Source organism: Neopsephotus bourkii, unplaced genomic scaffold (assembly GCF_033783945.1).
Source record: "Neopsephotus bourkii isolate Nb327-2 ecotype Australia unplaced genomic scaffold, CSIRO-AGI_Nbou_v1 NB_272, whole genome shotgun sequence".
Classification (NCBI taxonomy): domain Eukaryota; kingdom Metazoa; phylum Chordata; class Aves; order Psittaciformes; family Psittacidae; genus Neopsephotus; species Neopsephotus bourkii.
In genome coordinates, this window is record NW_026900781.1 from 13,596,323 (window position 1) to 13,617,175 (window position 20,853).

General features: G+C 40.7%; 1 protein-coding gene across 5 annotated transcripts in view; it reads right to left on the minus strand.

The window, feature by feature from the left end:
- RELCH (RAB11 binding and LisH domain, coiled-coil and HEAT repeat containing) overlaps positions 1-20,018 on the minus strand; it is a 75,299-nt gene extending 55,281 nt beyond the window's left edge. For 2 of the 5 annotated variants that reach the window (XM_061346664.1, XM_061346662.1), the window contains exons 1-2: positions 19,312-20,007; positions 2,467-2,556 (exon numbers count right to left, since the gene is read on the minus strand). In XM_061346664.1, the coding sequence (XP_061202648.1) occupies positions 2,467-2,556; positions 19,312-19,810 (589 nt within the window). In that variant the 5' untranslated portion in view covers positions 19,811-20,007. Of the gene's footprint in view, positions 1-2,466; positions 2,557-19,311 lie in introns of all 5 variants that reach the window. The other 3 variants (XM_061346663.1, XM_061346665.1, XM_061346666.1) reach the window with 3 other exon arrangements.
- Between the last annotated feature and the right edge of the window lie 835 nt (positions 20,019-20,853).

Here is a 20,853-nt window from a genome sequence, read left to right on the forward strand (position 1 = left end):
AAATACTGTTATGGTATTAAAGTATTTGCAACTGGATACATTTTAACTTCAGTTTTAAAGTCCTTCTGACTGGGGACCAGTTTCTTTTAACTGACAATGTACAGTTATTTCCTACCCTTTATGTGACATTTGACTAGGGAATTGATGTGGAAATCATGGGTTCTGTTCGAACAGTATAAAACAAAGATAACAGCATAAGAAAAACATTTACAAAGAGAAACTATTCGAACCTCACTCTGAGAACTATCAAAAGAAAAATATGCCTATCAGATCGTGGCTTCAAGCTTCCACAACAGATTACAATTTTATCTCCTAAGATCAAACCTCTTTGCTGAGAAAGAAAAGGAGAAGAAATAAGCAGGGTGGGTTTCCAGTTACATTTCAAAGTGCAACTGCAGCTCAGAAATACTTCAAAAGGAGAAGTTAAGCCAGTTTGTTCAAAGAAAGAGCTGGATATGAAAAGTTTGAAACCTCTACTGATATAATTTATTTACATGCAAATTAAGTACTTACCATTTTTCTGAAGTTTATTGCTCAGGTTTTAAACAGAATTGAGGCAGAAGATTTTAAGCAATGATAACTGAATCAGAATTTTAAGTAGAAACAGGATATTTTGGAAAACTTATGAGTCTTTACAAACATTCAGAAATAACATCTAGTCTTGTTTTGTTCAAGTTCTTATGTTACTTTTTAACAACTCTTAGGAAAACCTCTTTAAAGGTACACAGAAACATAATGTAAATATCCTGACATATACTTTGCTTGCCTATTACATATGACAATGGCCAATTAATATACTGCAATCTTCAAAACCACCTATTTGCGATTTACGTAAATTTAATTTTAAGATATATTCTTTTTATACTTGAATTAATCAACTTTTTGGCATTAATGTTCCATCAGAACATTAATGGCTCTAACTGGATGTCAATTCTGACTAATCTTTACTTTCTATAAGCATCTCTTATTCAATTCAGTTACTAAAGACAGCTCCATGCAAAGATGGAACTAGCTCTCCCAGTTAGTACAATGCTGAGAAATACTAAGATGATGAAAAATTTAAATTTTTCTAATTTGCTTGTTTCTTTCGTATATTCCTGAACACAATTTAGAAATACTTGGGTTCCTTAAACACATTTTGTTTAGAAAATTAGCTGCATATTTACAACTCTTGCCTCCCTTGAAACTGACTATGTATACAGAAAAAGACAGTAATTAGAAGGTAATAAGAATGTGGAAACTTACATATAAATCAAAGAAAGTCAAGTACCTGAAGTTCAAGACCAGAGCATCAAAATACCTGAACTTGCTCTATGCTCATGAATTTAATCTAGTCCTTTACCTCAGAAACACTAACTGTGTAAGAAAATGAGGCTTTTCCAACCCTTACGTATCTTCTTTCTTGGTCAATACTGCTTGCCGTTTCAGACTGACCGAGAGAAAAAATTTCAAGAATCAAGATGCTTAACAGAACTATGTTTCACCAGCCTTTTCTTTGCTTAAGAACATGAAAGTATTTCTGCTAGGATGAATCATGGTGGTTCAGAACAGAAACAAGTGTGGCAGAGAGACACAGCAGCTTGCAATTTCAGGTTTCATAAAGCTGAACTGTGTGAATAAAGGTCACAACATTGACAATCTTCAGGTACTCATGATACTAAACAGTCTTAACTGACAAGAAAGAAACAGTTCTGTAGCAGTTTCTGAAAAGCTTTTATGGGTTTCTCTACAGAAGCTGTGCACGACAATATCTGAATTTATTAAAAAGCCTGGATTAGAGAAACGTCTCATATGCAAATGAGATTATTATAATAATTTCAAATGTAAGTGAAAAATCAATCTCTGCCTTTGGAGAGATAATCATAAATCTTCAAATTAAAAATGCCATAGGCTCTTTAAGTTCAGAACAACTGCAAGAGGCAAAAAAACTCTGTCACTTCCTTAAAGACTTACACAATCAAGGAATCAAATGGGAGATGAAAAAAGCACTACAATTAACATTTGTAGCAAAGACGGTTTATGGAACTGAGAAAATCCCAGAACTTCTCTAGGTTTGATAATGCTCATTTGATCTACACAGAAGTTGTATTTAAGAGGCTTGTTACAGACCCATGCAGTAGTCGCAGACTACTACGTAGAATATTTTAGCATATGTTTCAGCTGAACACTAGTAGTCAGTAGGCAGTATCAAGATACTATTCTACTGTCAAAAGCTGGGCACAATTTTCAAGTATCTGGCTGCTTCTAACCTGTTTACATATGGAATTATACAGAAGTACACTTGCCTGAACATTTACAGTAAATACAGTAGAAGTGACTGAAACACAGTTCTGTCATTAAGCAACCAGTTAAATCACCACAGTGAAGTCTTGTCATCTTCAGGAATGTCCATTTAAATACATTCAAGAAACACCAAGTCAAGTAATGTTAGCATTCTATGATTTCTAAATCACATAAAAAACTTACCTGCTACTCTTTCGTCTGTTTCCCTATTGCCGTCATCAGAGTATCTTGCAAAATCTAGGGAATCAAGAGTACTGATGCTTCCAGCGCGATCTTAAGGGGGGGGGGGGAAATAAAAAAGATATCAAAAAATCCTGAAGAGTTTACTGGCTTTGACAAATAAAGTCACAACATCTTTTAATTTCAAAAACTATAATCAAAAGGCGAAGTGTTCTGCAACACCAAACCTTTACTACATTATAGCCAGTTTTGTGAGTAGATACTCCCCCCAAAAGCAGGCGCTTCTACCTTGTCCACAGCAGATTAGGAGCAGTGCAGTGTAGCACTACCCCTTTTCCATAAGGCATTTACTTGGACATACAGATCCACAAGAAACCAAACATATACATAAAGTTCTGCAATAACTTTCAAGCAACTCTGCTCCCATTTCACAGGAACCTATAACTGCCGCAGATACACTACTTCATTTTCCCTTTTCTGGTATTTTAAGATATGTTAAGGTGACCAAATACTTTTTTACATCTCTCTTGAATCTAGCCATTCAGCACCTTCCTACTTAATAGAACATTTACTAAGGAATGTATTACCTAGTAAAATCAAAGCAAAGCTATTACAGATCATGCTACTGCAAGTATAGTATTCAGAGTATAGAATTAAATTATGAAGAAAAAAAAATCATTAAATTCAGTAACCAGCACAAGGCTTTGATTTGACCTTGACATCTTTCATTTTGGGTAGAGAAGGGTATGTGTAATTAAAAAGCGATTTTGGTAAGTTCAAATCTTTGAAATACACATTAGCCTTTTTATTAGAAAAATGCACAAAGAAATTACTTGGTGACAGAACCCAAAATAAACAGAACACATCCCTAGCACAATTGAATATTGAAAATTGTATTAACTAACTTAGTATCTTTCCCCTTCTTTTTAAATTAATTTCTATGTAGCACTTCAGAAGTAATTTTAATTTTGCTAGAGCTCTTGTCACATTCACAAAGAACTAATTTGATCAGGCTGTCAAAAAACCCTCATAAGTGTCAGTGGAAATAGAAGCAATTTCATCACTTGTCAAATTCTGGAATGACTACTATCACAAAAAGTATTTAAATACCCCCCACCCGCTCCCAGTTCTGCATTATGTTAAAAATACAAATATCTATTAATGAGTTTCTTTTTGTTATATTTTAAGCCTTGTTGTCCCTTAAGGCTTTGTGGCACCCTCCCTACATACAGGCCAGCACTAGACTAAAATAAAAACAACTGGACTGAGACTGATTAAAGCATCTACACTAACCTAAAAAAGCAATAAAGAATACTGAAGTTGCCAACTCTTCCACAGTTACATAGTACCAAAAGTGAAGTGCCTGGCAACCCTAATTTTTCAGTTTCATGAGCATGAAGTATGTGGTATCATAGAGCTTCTGCTTAACCACTATTTTTTTGCCCCGGACTATACTTTGTCATTCAGTCAATGAAACAGACTGTATCCTCTTCAATGAGTCTCTACTAAGTATTTACTTTTGAAATTCACTGTTTGTTTGCAGGTTTTGGTCTTATCTACTGCATTTTTTCCAGACATTAATGTGATTTAATAATTCTCTCTAGGCAGTTCCATAGTGCATCATAGTACAAACTCTTTTAGCAGCATCTTTGCAAAAATGGACCATTGTGAAAATAAACCAGATTTTATACACAGAGAAAAATCTTCAGAATGCTTAAGTTCAAAAGTGAATACAAATTTTGCATGCACAGCGTGAAAATCTTCAGAGCTGTTTTTTCAAAACTGCTAACACCTTGTTCAGTAAGTACTGCTCAATTTATTTAACTGGAGCTGCAAGATCTTTTTTTTTTTTTTAAATCAAAGACTCAAGTTAAAGAAACACACAATATTCAAACAGAGATTTCAATTAAAATCTGATGTTTAAGAAAAGTGACCCAGCTATGTCAAAAATAGAAATACAACTCTATTTCCTCCTGCAATCTTGCCATGTTCATAGATTAATTTTCTGTTTCTGTTATGAAGCTAGTAGCATCAGAGAAACAACACTCAAATTTTCAGGTGAAGTCAACCACATAATAATAATTTAAGCACCCAAAGCTATAAGCAACAAAACCTTCATATGACTAGTGGCACATTTGAGAGGCAAAGGCTCTCCCCCTTACAACTGATGAAACAAAACCAGTCATAAGCCAAAAACTTATTTGCCAAAACAGCAAGAAACTTCCTGGAAAAAAATAAGCAAACACACACAAACACCCCACAGTTGCCCAGAAAAAAGAAGCATGGGGTAATCAAAGTCCATCAAATTATGTACACAACAGAACGCATTTAAAATCATAAGCAGCTGTATGATCTTAATTCACAAGATCAATTTCACAACCTTAACAGTCCTTCTAGAAACTAAACAAAACCAAAGAGTTTCATTATTTGAATCCCTAAAACTGCCTTAAGCACCACATCTACACAAACTGCAGCATTTCTCCTTATCAGTGCTCATGATAACAGCAAACATCTGACACGCTCTTTGTAACAAGTTAGCATAGCAGAGATTCAAATATCTGGATTCATACTGATTAAACCAAGCAAAGATGTGCTGAGGAACACCAGCCTTATGGCCTGTTACCTGCTACCAGCACTTCTCTTTCCCAATAATGCTGATCCTCCTTCCCAGTACAAAAGTACCCGCCCAGACAACATCATTCCCCAAGCATGCTGTCATTAGTAAACCAAGCTAATTTGGGTGCTAGATGTCATTATGTCCACAGTGTTCCATCCAAAGATAAGGTGTAAAATGAAAACTTATTTTACACAGCTCATTGGTGGAACATGAATCTCCACAGTGAACTGCGCACAGCTACCCAAATAAACGTAGAAGGAAATGAAACAGTAACAGACAAATGTATTGATACATATCGCAGAACTCAAGTTGGGAGATTGTAACTTACATAACACCAGTCAAACTAAATTGGCACTTTTCTACAGTATACTGCCTTTTAAAATACATGGTGTGGCTACAGAGCTGCTTCTTGCTATTAAGTAGGAGGCCATCTGTGTTGAAGCACTTCAGCTGAGGTATTTCCAGGCCAAACTGGCTCCACAGGCATCAATGAATCATCAGTGCTAAGGTACATCCTGCCAAGTCCCAGCTATGGGGAAAGCCCAATCACACACACTGATGCAGTGCCACAGCTCTCACTGAAACAAGCATTGCAAGCAGCAGGAAAAGCAGCCATGGGGGAGCTGCTTCCTTTGCCATCAGTGCTGGTGCAGGTATTCTGCTACCCACAGAGAAAGACAGACTTTCACCACAACCAGGCAGGGTGAAGTCCAAATGGCCACTCCACCCCTTTGCACTCATACTGCAAAGCTTGTGGGGCCACATGGACCTTGCCTGCCTTGGCTACACTGCTGTCTCTGCCCCAGGGCACAGCTGCTGTGGAGCCAAGGCTGAAGGGATAGCAGGCAGCAAAGGGTGCTGTTGCTCCTATCAAAAGCCACAGCAGCACTAGTGACCCGGATCTTGCCCCACTGGGAGTAGGCAAAACGAATTGTGGATCTATCACTGCATATCACGTGGAAGCTTCTCAAGAAACAGAGCCAAGCACCACATGTGGATTTACACAGTGGGTTTAAAAAGCAAAGACGGATTTCTTATAGAGCCTACTAAAGTACCAGGCACGGGATAACAAGGTGAGAAGAAAAGCTAAATGAAACAGTTAACTGAACATACTACCTGGAAAGTAAGGGCTGGAAGGCCCTGCCAGATCCATGATCAACAGCAGAGTCATGGCACACGCACTGCTGCCTAGCAGAGCTGTGCTGAAGGCTGCCCAAAGCTGAACTGCAGCAGTTCTGCCCCATAAATTCACCTACCCAAAATGTCACTACTATGGCGGTAACTGCACCTGTTGCCTCACTCTTTACCACTGCCTTTGTAGGCAGTCATCTCTGGAGGTTTCTCTCCTGAGACCAATGCCATCATCCAGGGAAAGACAGAATAACATTTTAGAACAGCAAATCTTATGCTTCTATAAAGGATTTACCTCTCAACAAAGGATCAGAGAGCGAACATAGAATCATAGAATAGTTAGGGTTGGAAAGGACTTCAAGATCCTCTAGTTCTAACCCCCTTTCCATGGGCAGGGACACCTTGCTCTAAACCATGCCACCCAAGGCTCTGTCCAACCTGGCCTTGAACACTGCCAGGGATGGAGCATTCACAACCTCCCTGGGTAACCCATTCTAGTGCCCCACCACCCCTACAGTAAAGAGTTTCCTCCTTATATCCAACCTGAACTTCCCCTGTTTAAGTTTTAACCTGTTACCCCTTGTCCTATCGCTACAGTCACAGATGAAGAGTCCCTCTCCAGCATCCTTACAGGCCCCCTTCAGATACTGGAAGGCTGCTATGAGGTCTCCACGCAGCCTTCTCTTCTCCAGGCTGAACAGCCCCAACTTTCTCAGCCTGTCTTCATATGGGAGGTGCTCCACTCCCCTGATCATTCTTGTGGCACTCCTCTGGACTTGTTCCAACAGTTCCATGTCCTTTTTATGTTGAGGACACCAGAACTGCATACAATACTCCAAGTGAGGTCTCACAAGAGCAGAATTAAGGGGCAGGATCACGTCCTTCAACCTGCTGGTCACGCTCCTTTTGATGCAGCCCAGGATACGGTTGGCTTTCTGGGCTGCAAGTGCGCACTGAAGCCGGCTCATGTTCATTTTCCCATCGACCAGCACCCCCAGGTCCTTCTCTGCAGGGCTGCTCTGAATCTCTTCTCTGCCCAACCTGTAGCTGTGCCTGGGACTGCTCCGACCCAGGTGTAGGACCTTGCACTTGGCATGGTTAAACTTCACGAGGTTGGCATCAGCCCAGCTCACAAGCGTGTCAAGGTCCCTCTGGATGGCATTCCTTCCCTCCAGCGTATCAACCAAACCACACAGTTTGGTGTCGTCGGCAAACTTGCTGAGGGCGCACTCAATCCCACTGCCCAACTTACTGACAAAGATGTTAAACAAGACTGGTCCCAACACCAATCCCTGAGGGACACCACTCAATTACTGGTCTCCAGGCGGACACTGAGCCATTGACCACAACTCTTTGCATGCGGCCATCCAGCCAGTTCTTTATCCACCGAGTGGTCCACCTATCAAATTGATGTCTCTCCAGTTTAGAGACAAGGATGTCATGTGGGACAGTGTCGAACGCTTTGAATAAGTCCAGGTAGATGACATCAACTGCTTTACCGCTGTCCATCAGTTCTGTAGCCCCACCATAGAAGGCCACCAAATTGGTCAGGCAGGATTTCCCCTTAGTGAAGCCATGCTGGCTGTCACCAAGCACCTTGTTGATGTTCATGTGCCTTAGCATGCCTTCCAGGAGAATCTGCTCCAAGATTTTGCCAGGCACAGAGGTGAGACTGACTGGTCTAACACGGTACCTCCCTGCTGGCAACCAAACCGCCTCATTCACCAGCAGAATGAGCAGACCTCTGAAGGAGAGGAATCAGCAAGGGAAGGGCTGTGCTCAGCCATGTAGCTCACCTGAAGAATGTGAAACTTCACCATTTTTCTGAAGTACTCCAGTACAGTCAACCCTTAGATTTAAGTTACTTGGCAGAGAACATTAAGGCAGAACCTTGCAGGGGGAAATTGCTGAAAAGGAGAAGTATGCTTTGGCTGCATTCTATTTCTTTTCTAGGAAAAAAACCCAACGTGACACAGCAGCATGAAGCCATTGTGCTGTCATGGTGCGCACATTCTTACCAACAATCTTCTGTATCTGGATACTTCTTTTTCTAGTATTCTGAGTTAGAACACTTGATCAACACCTTATTTTTGCTAAAGGCTTTCCTAGTAAACAGTGAAAAAATAACTGCTGTCAGTTTGTTTCAGAAACAATAAAGCAACATAAAAACTGTTTTGACAAGTAGGTATAAACAACTCCAGAAAGCATATTACTGCAATATGGAACACGAATCTGCCACAGGTGCACAGAAAACAAATGAGAAAGGCTTAGGCCTCTCATAGCTCATACTGGTGAAATATCAGGAGACAGACTGGAAAAGTAAAGGAGAGCATGTGTATAGTTCTTGTCTCCAACCTTTAACACTGAAAAAGGATTAACAAAAATCAGAAAGCTAAGATACATATTAGATATTCAAAGCTAAAAAGTTCTTTTAATCTGCTTGCTAAAAAATGCAATTTTTTAATGCCTTCTGTGAAGTTAAAAAAATCAGGTTCACTGCCAAGTTTCACTTTTAAACTTGTATTTGCTTCAGCAATTGCTTCATTCCAGAGGAAGATAATTTAACGCCTTTCTTATTTCCAGAACTGCTACCTGTATGACATACAGATTTCTGCTGACAGCTTATGTTCCTGAGGCATATTCAGCTCTTTCACTGAAAGCTGAATTTAACTATATAAAGAGGAAAATGTAAAAAACCCCTCAAACTAAAATGACAGTTTGAAGTTAAAATCCCTTTCAAATGATATACATAAGATGAAAAAGGTTAAGTTTCATTCATTCTGATGGTAAACCCAGTTTATTTTTACCAGCCTACCTAAAGGGACAGCAAGAGGGATCCTATTAACCATAGTTTCACAGTACATGAATTACGCAGAAATTAGTTGCAGTCTTCCATAAAAATGCATTATTGAATAATCTTTACATGAGCACAACATTATAATTCAGCTAAAACCACTGACAAACAAAACAATTATTACTTCGTGATAGAAAGGCAGAAGAAAAAAAAAAAATAAATCTTTCAGAAGCTATTTGGATGAGACCTAAATAGATTTTTAAAATTACTAGTTGGTAAAGCAGCCAATAAGTTGTTACACTTCCCTGAGTTCACAGGAAACCATATTGTCACACACTAACAATTAACCAAATGGAGCATACGAAGACCAAGAACTGCGTATTTTTCCTTGAAGTTTAGGAATTAATAATGGTAGTACACTTGTACAAGACATTCACTTTGCATGTTTTTAACTTTTTCCTTTTTTCTCTCTGTGGTACAGGTACAATAAAATGCTGAAGTTCAGTCCTAAGGAAATGCAAGTGTATAAATATGTATTTTAGATGTTTCTGATGGTCATAGAGAAGTCAGTAAACTAGGTATTTTACCTACCTTAAATATTCCAGACCCAGAGTAAACCAGCCCTTATGGCCATGCAACAGATGGCATACTCTCAAGTAGAGATACTGGTCTGGAAAAGCATGTCCTTGAATAATTTGCATTTGCAGATGTCCTGCACAATATCAAAGGCACAAACCATCAGAAACGAGGGAAACTGGGGACAGAGACTATCTGGGAGAAAAAAAATAGCTTCCTCTTGTACATACTTGCAGTTGCTTAAGCCCTATATTAGTACTGAACTGCACATATGTGTATGTGCAGAAACCAGCTGGCAAGATGGACAGCACTCACAGAAGATGTGGGATAGTGTAAAAACCTGAAAAGCTTTAATGGAGTCCTTCTTACGTTAAATCAAAGAATCAGACATCATTAACAATTTCACAAGTGATCTACAGTTCAGTTTGTATCTGTGTCTGCATTACACAGCAACTGAAATAGGTATGTTGTGCAATACATATGAATAAATGAAACTAATTCTCCATAAATAACACCAGAAATTTCTTTAAGCCTTCCCAAATTTCACAAGACAGCTCTGAAGCAATACTACTTTGACAAGTCTTATACGGCTGCTGCATTTAAAATGTCTGTCATGTTTCAACTTTTTCCAAGCTTACCAATACTTCATCAGCCAGCAAAGCAAACTTGATCTATGGCAGCAGATACCTGGTATAGCGTAACACCTTTATGGTACGAACAGACTTATGTGTCAGTTTTCTAAACCAATTTGAATTTGCAGAGTAAATTTCACCAGATCAACACGTTCTACATCTTTAAGGTAACTCTAAGATGGAACTTGTACTGTCTACTCTTTTATATGGGTCTGAATCATGGTTTATCTACCACCATCACCTGCGACTCCTTGAACGCTTTCAACAGCGCTGCCTCCATACATTCTAAACATTCATTGGACTATGTGTCACATGTTACTGTCCTTAAACAGGTAGGGGTCACCAGTATCGAGGCCATATTGTTCAAATTGCAGCTGCGCTGGGCAGGGCATGTCTCTAGGATGAAGGATCACCACTTCCCTAAGTTCGTGTTTTACAACGAACTTGCCACCGGTTGCCGCAAGAGAAGTGCCCCAAAGAAGAGATATAAGGACTCCCCGAAACAATACCTTAGCCTTGGCCATACTGACTACCATCAATGGTCCTCCTTGGCTTCCAATGGGGAGACTTGGAGGCACATCATACACAATGCCATTGTCTCCTTTGAGAACTCATGCAGAACTATTCTCGAGGAGAAAAGACAACGCAGAAAGAATCATGCCCTGCCTATACCATCCAAGGAGACCTTTCGCTGTGCTTTTTGCATCTGGATTTGCCTATCTCACATTGGCCTTCTTAGTCATCAGCGCACTTGCAGTAAGCATAGGTAAAGCCCTTCCCAAATCTTCGTTCGCGAAGTCAAGCCATGATGATGATGATGATGAAGATGGAACTAAGAGCCTTAAAGTCATTCACTGCATCAGACACTAAATCGACCAAACACACATCAACCTTGTTTTGCAATTGCTTCTTCTGTTCTCCCAGATCTTCTTACTCAATGAGACCTCCTGAATTTTCAAGGTTGGTATGTTCTGAAAAGAAGTCCTCATATCATCATAAACTAAAAGGAAACAGAGTTAAATAAAGCAACTAGAATAAAACTAACTTTTAAAATGCCAGAGCAATCCACTAACAAATTACTAGAACAGGCATTCTGGGTAATCATAGTAGTAGTCCATGATGGGCAATCCACAACAGATTGACGAAACAGATGGTCATTGTGTTGACCTATTTCATATTACTAACAAATATGAAAATTCAGAGAAAGTATATGCAGGTATAAACCTTAAAACTACATGGAGAAAACTAACCTATGCTTGCTAATCAATAACAGCAGGGGAAAAAAAAGAAACCACCCCAAAAGTAAAAACCTCAATCATAAAACTAATCACTAAAACAAAAAAAAACCCCGATCACTAGATAAGTAAAACAAATACTCTGCAGATATATTGCAGTAAAAAGACATAACCTTCACTCCTATGACAGGGACACAACATAAGCTCATGAGGAAAAATGCACCAAGCCATTCGAATGTTGCTGCAGTGAACACTGAGTTCCAGGGGCATCCGACATTGGGGAAAACATTAAACCCAGCCTGGCTCTGTACATATGTGCTGTAGCAAGCTTGAGCTACTAGACCTTCCCAAAGCAAAAAAGCTAGGGGACAGAGCATGGCACAGAGGTGCGTTTTCCAACTCAAGACCCCAGATGGCTTCAGCAGAAACCAGAAAGCATCAAAAGCATAAAATCAACTCCGTATGGTTGATGTTGCAGCACTGCATTTCCCAAAATGTATCAATTAACTCGCATTACAAGTATTTTTCCATTCTCGGCAGTATAACCCAGCTTTGTTATGCTCTCTGACATCAAGCAAAATTGTATCAATCTACTCCTTAAATGACTGTCTTTGCTGAAGGACTATTTAAAGTGCATAGATAATATTCATCTTAATTTTCAGCCATTGCATTCTCTCAGTTTTCTTTTATTCCAATTCTAGTATGATTCCCCTTTTCCCGATTTCTACATTTATCTCAGGACAGTAGTATATGTTCCAGTTAAGTTTTAGCGATGTGTTTCCACGTGAATTCTATAAACAATTGAAAAATATATAAAATTACCCCTCAAAATCTAGCAACTAGACACTGAAGCATCTCTCCTAAGAAGAGAGGCTAAGAGAGCTGAGGCTGTTCATCCTGGAGAACAGTAGGCTCAGGAGGGATCTCAGTGTGTATAAACACCTGAAAAGAGGGTGCAAAGAGGATGGAGCCAGGCTCATCTCAGCAGTGCCCAGTGACAGGACCAGAGTCAGTGGGCACAAACTGAAACACAAGAGGTGCCCTCTGAACATCATTAAACCCTTTCTATTGTTCAGGTGACTGAGCACTGACACAGGTTGCACACGGAGATTGTGGAGTCTCCATCCTTGGACATATTCAAAAGCCATCTGGACACAGTCCTGAGCAACCGGCTCCAGGTGACCCTGCTTGCACTTCAAGGTCTCAGACAACTTCAACCATCCTGTGGATTCTGTAACTACTTTTACCATAATTTCTCTTACTCCAACAACTTCACAAATGAGAGAACTGTCAGATCTCTCTCCAACATCAAACCAAGATTAAAAGGTACTTGTTATATAAATAAGAAATTCTTAGTCTCTGAGTTTTTTATGTAACAGTATTTCCTTCAATTCAGCAACAAAGTAATCAGTTGCATCACCATCATGCAGTGTTATATTGCAGGAAGGGAAGAAGCAAATTGCATCTCCCCTGTGGTGCATCAGGGGAAAGATTTCAGTGTTTCTCAAAGGCTTTTCCAGTTTGGTCTGTCTTATAGAAAGCAGGCAGACAGAGGGGTAGAAAATCTTTACAATTTTCTTTTTCCCTTAATGTTTTTGATTAACAAACTCAATATAGTCTGGGCCATGCTTCAAGTACATACATCATAAGTGAAAATATAAGGCCTATGATCTTTGCTAAATGTCTCAAAGTTTTTACCTATCCTAGAGAAGAATTCAACTCAGTTTCTCAACCCCACATCTTTACAAAAGCCACAATAGGAAAATAAATATAAATAATACATTGACAATAAAGAGTTATAACTTTGAGCTCACAACAGCATAAGTGTTTATGACTTTATATACTGATAGGAAAAAGACTTCTGATGCTATATTTTAAATAATATATAATTCCATATATATATATGAATTACCTAATTTAGAATTTGTGGCAGGTCTTAGTTCTAAAGCATGAGAAGTTCTGAAAAAGATTTTTTCCATATTTTCATTAATTATGAATTTATAAAATAAGGCCAGCTTTACAATTTTTAAATTAACAGAGATGATGAACTACACACAGATCAGCTTCCAACAAAGCTGAGATCAACACCTACTTGATCATGACTTGCTTGCAAATACTGAACAAATCTTTTTATACCAGATAACAATGAAATTTCCAGCAAGCATTCTCTCAGCTGAAGAGAATGTACAAATCACATCTTCAGTAAAGAAAAAGATAATTCTCAAAGGAAGAAAAGTTACAGGGAGCTTGATGTAACTTATGCAGAATTCAGATTATGTACAGGGGAGTTTAAAGAAGCTTTCAATGGTTAGTTCTGAAACACAAAATTCTAGATAATCTTTTTGCTGTTCCCTTTCTCTCCACCCAGCCCCCCACCAAAATCTCTCATTTCCCCATCAGCAAAACTGCCAGGAGGAAATCTGTGCTGCTTCAGCACAAAGCCTACTTTGCAGAAGCTTTTAACCAAGGCATGGTTAAACTCACAAATAACTGGACTAGCTACAGTGCCTATATAGAGAGGCTCACTTCTGCCTTTCCCAGCAGAGGAAAGTAGCAGTGACTCTGGCACAGGGACAGAACAGAAAGTCAGGACTACAGCAGCTAAATTCTCATAACATATCTATAAATGTTCTAAGGGAATAAGAACACACAAATAAATTACTACAAAGTAAAATATAATGTGGTCACATGGTACACTTGCTACTCAGTGGTAATTCTGTGTAGTTACACACTTATGGGGACTAAGCTGTCTTCTAAACTATCTACCATTACATCCCAAAACCCCTCAGTGCAGATATCAGCTGCAGCTTAAACTATCCACTAATCCATCAGAAACAGCTTTCCAGCAGATCTGGTTTTACTCATTTGACAACTCCAACAGCTGCAGAAGTCTTAAACCAAGATGCTCTTAAGCTATGAAGTGAAGAAGTTTCAGAAACCTGAGTGTTGGTAAAACGAAGGGGGTTTTAAAGCACTTACAACTGGAGAAAGTTCACCCAGTTTTTCTGTCAGTGAAGCCAATATCAGGGCACTGTGAAACTTCTCACATTTCACCCAGGCATCACTGTTTTCTGGCAGGTCTGCAGGGAACCCTGCTCCACTTCTGCATTACATACAAACCTCTCATTCTTTCAACTGTTTTCTTTACTACTTTTAAAGAGACAACATTCCATCTTTCCTATCTGCCAATACCAGCAGCTTTGATTATTTATCTGCAGCTTTCCGTCCTGTCCTTACCAAGAGAAGCACCTTTCCCAAATCAGATAGCAAAAACCACTTCTCACTCACAAGCTGTCATTCCATCTCAGCATCTGGAGAGGTAATGAACAAGACAATATGGTTTTGCTCACTTTCATAAAGTGACAAACAAAAGATTAGAGCTAAACACAACAAAACACCTAACAAACAAAAGAAGATAGTAATTAGAAAATCAGAAGTTATTTGTCTTCTTCCCAACTTCCTATATTATTTAGACTTCCATTTAAACATAAAATGAACTGTTTTGAGGTAGCCCTGCTCTACTATATATTCATATAAAACAAAAATTTGATTAAACACTGATCATGACAAGGGCCTGCACACAGATTAAGAACTATTACCAAGACACTCCTTTCTCACAAAGCATTATCAATACGCTTTTTCCATGTGCCTTTTTCTAGTACTACCCATCTGAATTTCAAAGGCTACAAACAAAACCAAAGAGATACTTACAACTCATTTAAAAAAACCAGTTTACTATGAGGAAACAGCAATACTTTCTATTTTTGTACTCACAAATTAGGTTAGTACAACTCGAATCAAATCTCAGAAAGTCATAAACAATTTCAGTTTGGAAATAACTAGAACCAAATAGTCTCCTGAAAAAAACATCAATGTAACAAATGTTTAAACCCCTTATGATTTTCATAAAGCCATTTTAAATGTTGAGAATGTTAAGCTTTTGTAGCCATGAAGACAAAATAAAGGACAGATTTTAAGACTAAAGCTAGTTCTAACAGTGTCCCTGAATCCCTTCAGGAAAGGGCATTTAGCCAAGCATAGCAATCAAAGGGCACCATACCTATCACATGAATATATATAGATATATTAAAAAAAAAATAAATAAAAGTTTCTTCACCCACAAAGCTCAAGCTTGAATTACTGTCATCTGTATATATGGGAGAACATTCCTGGATTGGGAATAGGGATGAGACAGGTGACAGTTTTATGTCTAAATTTCAAGTATCTCAGTCTGTACTGTATACAAATTTAATACATGAGTGCTAACTAAAGCCTTGTAAAATATCTGGAATACTGTATGAACAAGGAAATTCCACCATACCACTCACAGAAGCAGCATTAGAAAAGTGGTTATCAAAATGGTCTAGCAGATATGGAGCTACTGCTATTGAAACCAATGTGAGAAGCTGTCATAGATGTTTGGAAAGATCTAGCAGAGGTACAGGGCATGAAGAATGACTATATACAAGTACTGTGCCTCTAAAAGAACATTACTGACTCCTTCACAGTGAATTTGCTTCAAATTAGAAGAGCAGAATTGCTAGACATAATACACATTTCCATTTTTTTCATTACAATACATCTTAATCTGTTTGCAGCTGTGACATTATTGCTGCTGGAAAATGGAAGGGTGTTTTTGCAAAAAACCTAGAAAATCCAAGTCATCTGACTATCTCTGCTTTTGTAACTAAGCATTCTGAAGCATGGTTCAAAGACAAAACAGCTTTTAAGTCACTAGCTTACCACATGATGCTAGTTGTTTAAATCCTATGATACTTCATCAAAATCTCTTTATAGCAGTATATGAACAGAAAGATGGGGGAGGGAGGGAGAAAAATTAAAAAATCTAGCCTGCACTCAATAGCTCAGCTTGCCTAAAAGCATTCTGAGAAGTGCCAATCAACACTTGCACTGAAATTCTCCTATTCTGTACAGGAACGCACAGTACGAAAGGTTTCCATTGCTCAGTGGAAATCCTCAGGCAGCATTCCAAGCATACTTCACATTCAAGAAGAATTGCCAGTCATACTTATTCTCCATCCACTCAAATTATCAAAAAAACTCATCGTAAACCCACAGAAATTCATCTAATTTGGGGGCATGGAGGAGAAAGTACAAAGCTAGTGCTGAGAAGAAATTCTGACTTTAGGTATCAACAGAAATAAACAACTTTTTTATCTGATCACATTAAGAATTTTTCTTTACTAAACGATCAAATCCAAGTGATCTCGAAATGACAATCATGCCAAACTCTGCTACTTTCTGCATCAACAGTTTCTACGAGGAAAGCTATTGGTTTATTCTCAAATACCTTTTGGCATGCTACAGCAAAAGGTACCTGTACTACTCTCAAATACACTCTCTGCAAGTCTTCATGTGAGGATACACAAATAAAAGCACAACAGACAGGATCTCCCCCAAAAAACCTAAACTTTTTTACTAACTCAGAAACTATTTAGACTTACTACTGGCTTTGACCTGTGGCTTAGTCCTCTATGTAAATACAGTAATACCAGATGTTTAACAAGAAAGGGAAATCAACTCCTGCAAAGACCATACAATTTTCAGCCCATAGTGTGCTTCCGTTTTTTAACATTGGAAACCAGTATAATTTCAGAGGCATAAGGCTATCAGCTCCTGCTGACACTAACCACAATCAGGCTGAACAGCACTGTCACAATTGCTATCTCAATGCTAGACTCCAGAGTGCAAGAAAATCTGAAGGCAGTAAGTACAAAAATCTACTTGAGCTATACAAAAAGATATTTTTTTTCCATTGCTCTGGATCTGTCACCTTTCAATGTCACTCAATATAAACTGCCCTTTGAATCATTGTTGAGAAAAAAAAATATTAAAAAAATCCTTGGAAAAGCACACTCTAAGCTGTAGATACCAGAATTCACAATACTGACCTTTAACCTTTAACCTAAGTTCTAGCATATTAATTTCAGCACATCTCAGTATTACTAAACTGCTCCAAAATAAATTTTAATGTCCCATCCTTCCCCTCCTTTTTTAATATTTATTTCCGATCCTCATCTATCATTCAGCAGGTCAACACAATATAATCATTAAGATGTCCTCACAGAAGGGTACACTGTTCTAGGATTGTAAGAGATCATTCTTTTGAATGTATTACCCTACAGTTACACAGGCTGGTGTTTTTCTAACTCTACTGGAATATGCATATTATCAATAATTGGAAACAGTATGTCAACAAAGAAAAACAGAAAGTTTAATCAAGCAGTTGAATTGACTGGAATCCCCAAGGAAGCTGCTTTTAATAAAATGAAAATTTATATTGGTTTGAAGCCTTAAAGTACAAATTTTTTCCAACATTCACCAATCTTAGTATGAAGACCACCACACTGAAGCTCTTGGACAAAGCCAAGTATGAAATCCTAAGCACTCATAAACACGATAACCAAAATATAAACAACACATCATGAAAAAAAAAATCCATGCCATTTTAAGATATTGAAAAACAATAACAAATTTAAAGTTCAGATGTCTGTTATCCCAGCCATATAGATACTATCAATTATTTCTAAATTTTAAGTCTAACCGCATGTCTTTGCAACATTAGAAATGTTTTTTTAAAAAAACAAACGTATGGTTAGATATAAGGAGGAAGCTCTTTATTGTGAAGGTGGTGAGGCACTGGAACAGGTTGCTTAAAGAAGTGGCAAATGCTCATCCCTGGCAGTGTTCAAGGCCAGGCTGGACAGAGCCTTGGACAGCGCAGTCTAGTGTGAGGTGTCCCTGATTATGGCAGAGGGGTTGAAACTAGATGATCTTAAGGTCATTTCCACCCCTAACCATTCTATGATTCTATGGGACTATTTACAAAATGCTATGGACTATTTTCAAAATGTAGGTGTCTTAGAATGCACATACACATAAACAAGTCCTTAAACTGCTAACCACAGCTCCTTTCACTTCAATACTTTCCTGTGAGTTCATTAAGTCCTCATAAGTGTGGTGTCTGGGCATCTTCTCTCTCTCAAAGCCACTTCCTTATTAGAATTCTATGTTTCTTGACAGTAACATTGATAAAATACACAACTGATTCTTTTCTAGGCCATCTGCTCTACTGCTAAAACTCAAGAACTTGCAAGGCCAGCTATGTGATGACTGTCCAAATACCTGCACCGCTTTTTCTCATGAAAGATATGGTAACTCAATGTATTTACTGCTCCCTAACTCCAGATAGCAGAAAGGTTGCTCAACGACTGCAGACACTTGGTAAACACTCCAGCATTAATTATAGAAAACATTGTATCAATTGTGCATGACCGGTGAAACTCAGATCTATCGTTGCATGACTTTGCCATTCCGATGCATCAGCAGAAATAACATGCTGGCTCCTGACACCCCATTTTTGACAAAAGGCAGCCATGACTTAAACCCCAACTTTCTCCTAGCCACATATAGTTTATCTCTTGACAGGAGTAACTAAAAGTGGCACAAAAAAAACCAAGGCAGCTAAAAATTAAGTCTACACCACGAGACTAATAAAAATTCAGGCTAAAATCTGCATCTCTCACATTTCTTCCGCTTTTGGCACACGCATGACCTTCATGGAAACACTGAAGCTCGATCAAGTCTGTGAGAAGGACCAGAGTAACACCGGTCCTGGCACCCCATCTCCCCAGCCCCCGGATGAGTCCTGCGGCCTCCCCCAGCTCCACGCACGCGAGCTGGAGAAAACACGAAGCGCTACAAACCGACCGCCCCGGCCGCCCAGCTTCCCTGGACACACGCACCGGCAAAGTGCCGCGCCATGAACTATCCCCGACCAGCCCTGATCCCTCTCCCGCACAACCCGCCGCACCCTTCCCTCCCCGAGTCAGGGTCACTTACTGAGCTGCCCGGTCCCGGGCTCCCTGCCGCCTGCTCCCCCAAGTACGCTGCCGCCCAGCCCACTCAGGGCCCCGCCGGCGGGCGGCGTGCCACTCTGCCGCTCGAAGTTCCCCGGGTTGGAGAAGAAATCGCGGAGTCGAGGCAGCTCCCGGCCGCTCTCCAGCAGCTCCGTGTGCAGCTCCAGCGCCGTCAGCAAGAACTGGTCCCGTAGAAGCTGCGCCGCTATCGCGTCCATCGGTACCCGCGCCGGCTCCCCCGCACAGGTCCCGCCGCCCGCCCCCGCCCCGCCGCCAGCATCGCCCGGTGCCGCCGCACGCAAACCCGGCAGCTCATCGGGGCTCCCCTCGGCCACTACCGCCTCCTGCTGCTGCCGCGGGTACACCGGCCCTCCGGGCTCGTTGCTGCTACTGCTGCCGCCGGGCCTAGACTCCTCGGGCTCGTCCTCCTCGGAGTCGCTGAGGAAGGGGTTCACGCTGCTGCCCCCGCCTGCCGCCGCCATCTTACAGCCCAACACGGCGCGACCACTACCAAGGCGTTACCCTGGCAAAGCCTCAGCGGAACCGCCACCGCCGCAACCACTTCTAGGAAGGCCAGGGCAGCTGCCAGCCCCCTTCCCTGTTGCGGACACTACCGCCAACGGCGGCAATGACGACTCCCTCCTCCTCCCACCGCCTCAGCCACCTCCCACCAGCACCACAGCCGCTTCCGGATAACAACTCTCGCGAGAGCTTCCCGGACCAACCACGAGCAGCGCTCGGAAAACCAGAGCCCCTCCCCTGCCGGCCTCACGCCTGCCCCCTCCGCCGCAGGAGCAGGGGCGCATTGGAGGGCGTGGCCGGAGGGCGGGGTCTGTGCGGGGGGGCGGGAGCGGGCAGGCAGGCGGAAGCGGAAGTGGCTGGGGCTTGCTGCGAAGGAGATGAGTGAGTGCTGGCGCGTGCGCAGTGGGCGCTTCCTTCGGGGGCTTGGGGGTAGTGGGTGCTTGGTGCTGGTTGTGGGACGGGTTTTGGCCTGCACTTCTCGGCTCCTGGAGGGTTGTGGCCGTTTTGGGCGGCTGCACAGCCTGCTGCGTATGGCTGTTGATGGGGCGGAGGGTGTGAAGCTCGTCTTCAGGACCCGGGCCCCATGGGACCCAGCGGCCTCCTCGCGTATCTCCTAGGTTGTGTTGGCTGGGCCGATGTAGGGCTCCGGTGTACGTGATAGGCCTGAAATCGGGGGGAGAGGCAATGTAAACACATCTGGTGATAACTTGTGTATCTGGGAGTGTGATGTGGAGGTGTAACCTGTCAGGAAACATCCAGAGTGTAGCAAGAGCTGGTGTTTGTTCCTGCATGGAAGTTCAGCTCACTAAAAATGGTACAGGATGAGGTCAGCTCTGGTGTCTTTTCTGTTTGAAACATGTCCCATTCCCACTATACTTGCCAGATTTGTATTTGTGTAAAGCTGATTCGCTAGGAAGTACTTGCTTTACTGAAAGCAAAGTTGGGATCAAAATACTGATAAGAATTTGTACTGATACTGAGATCCTTCAGTCTTTGCGAATAA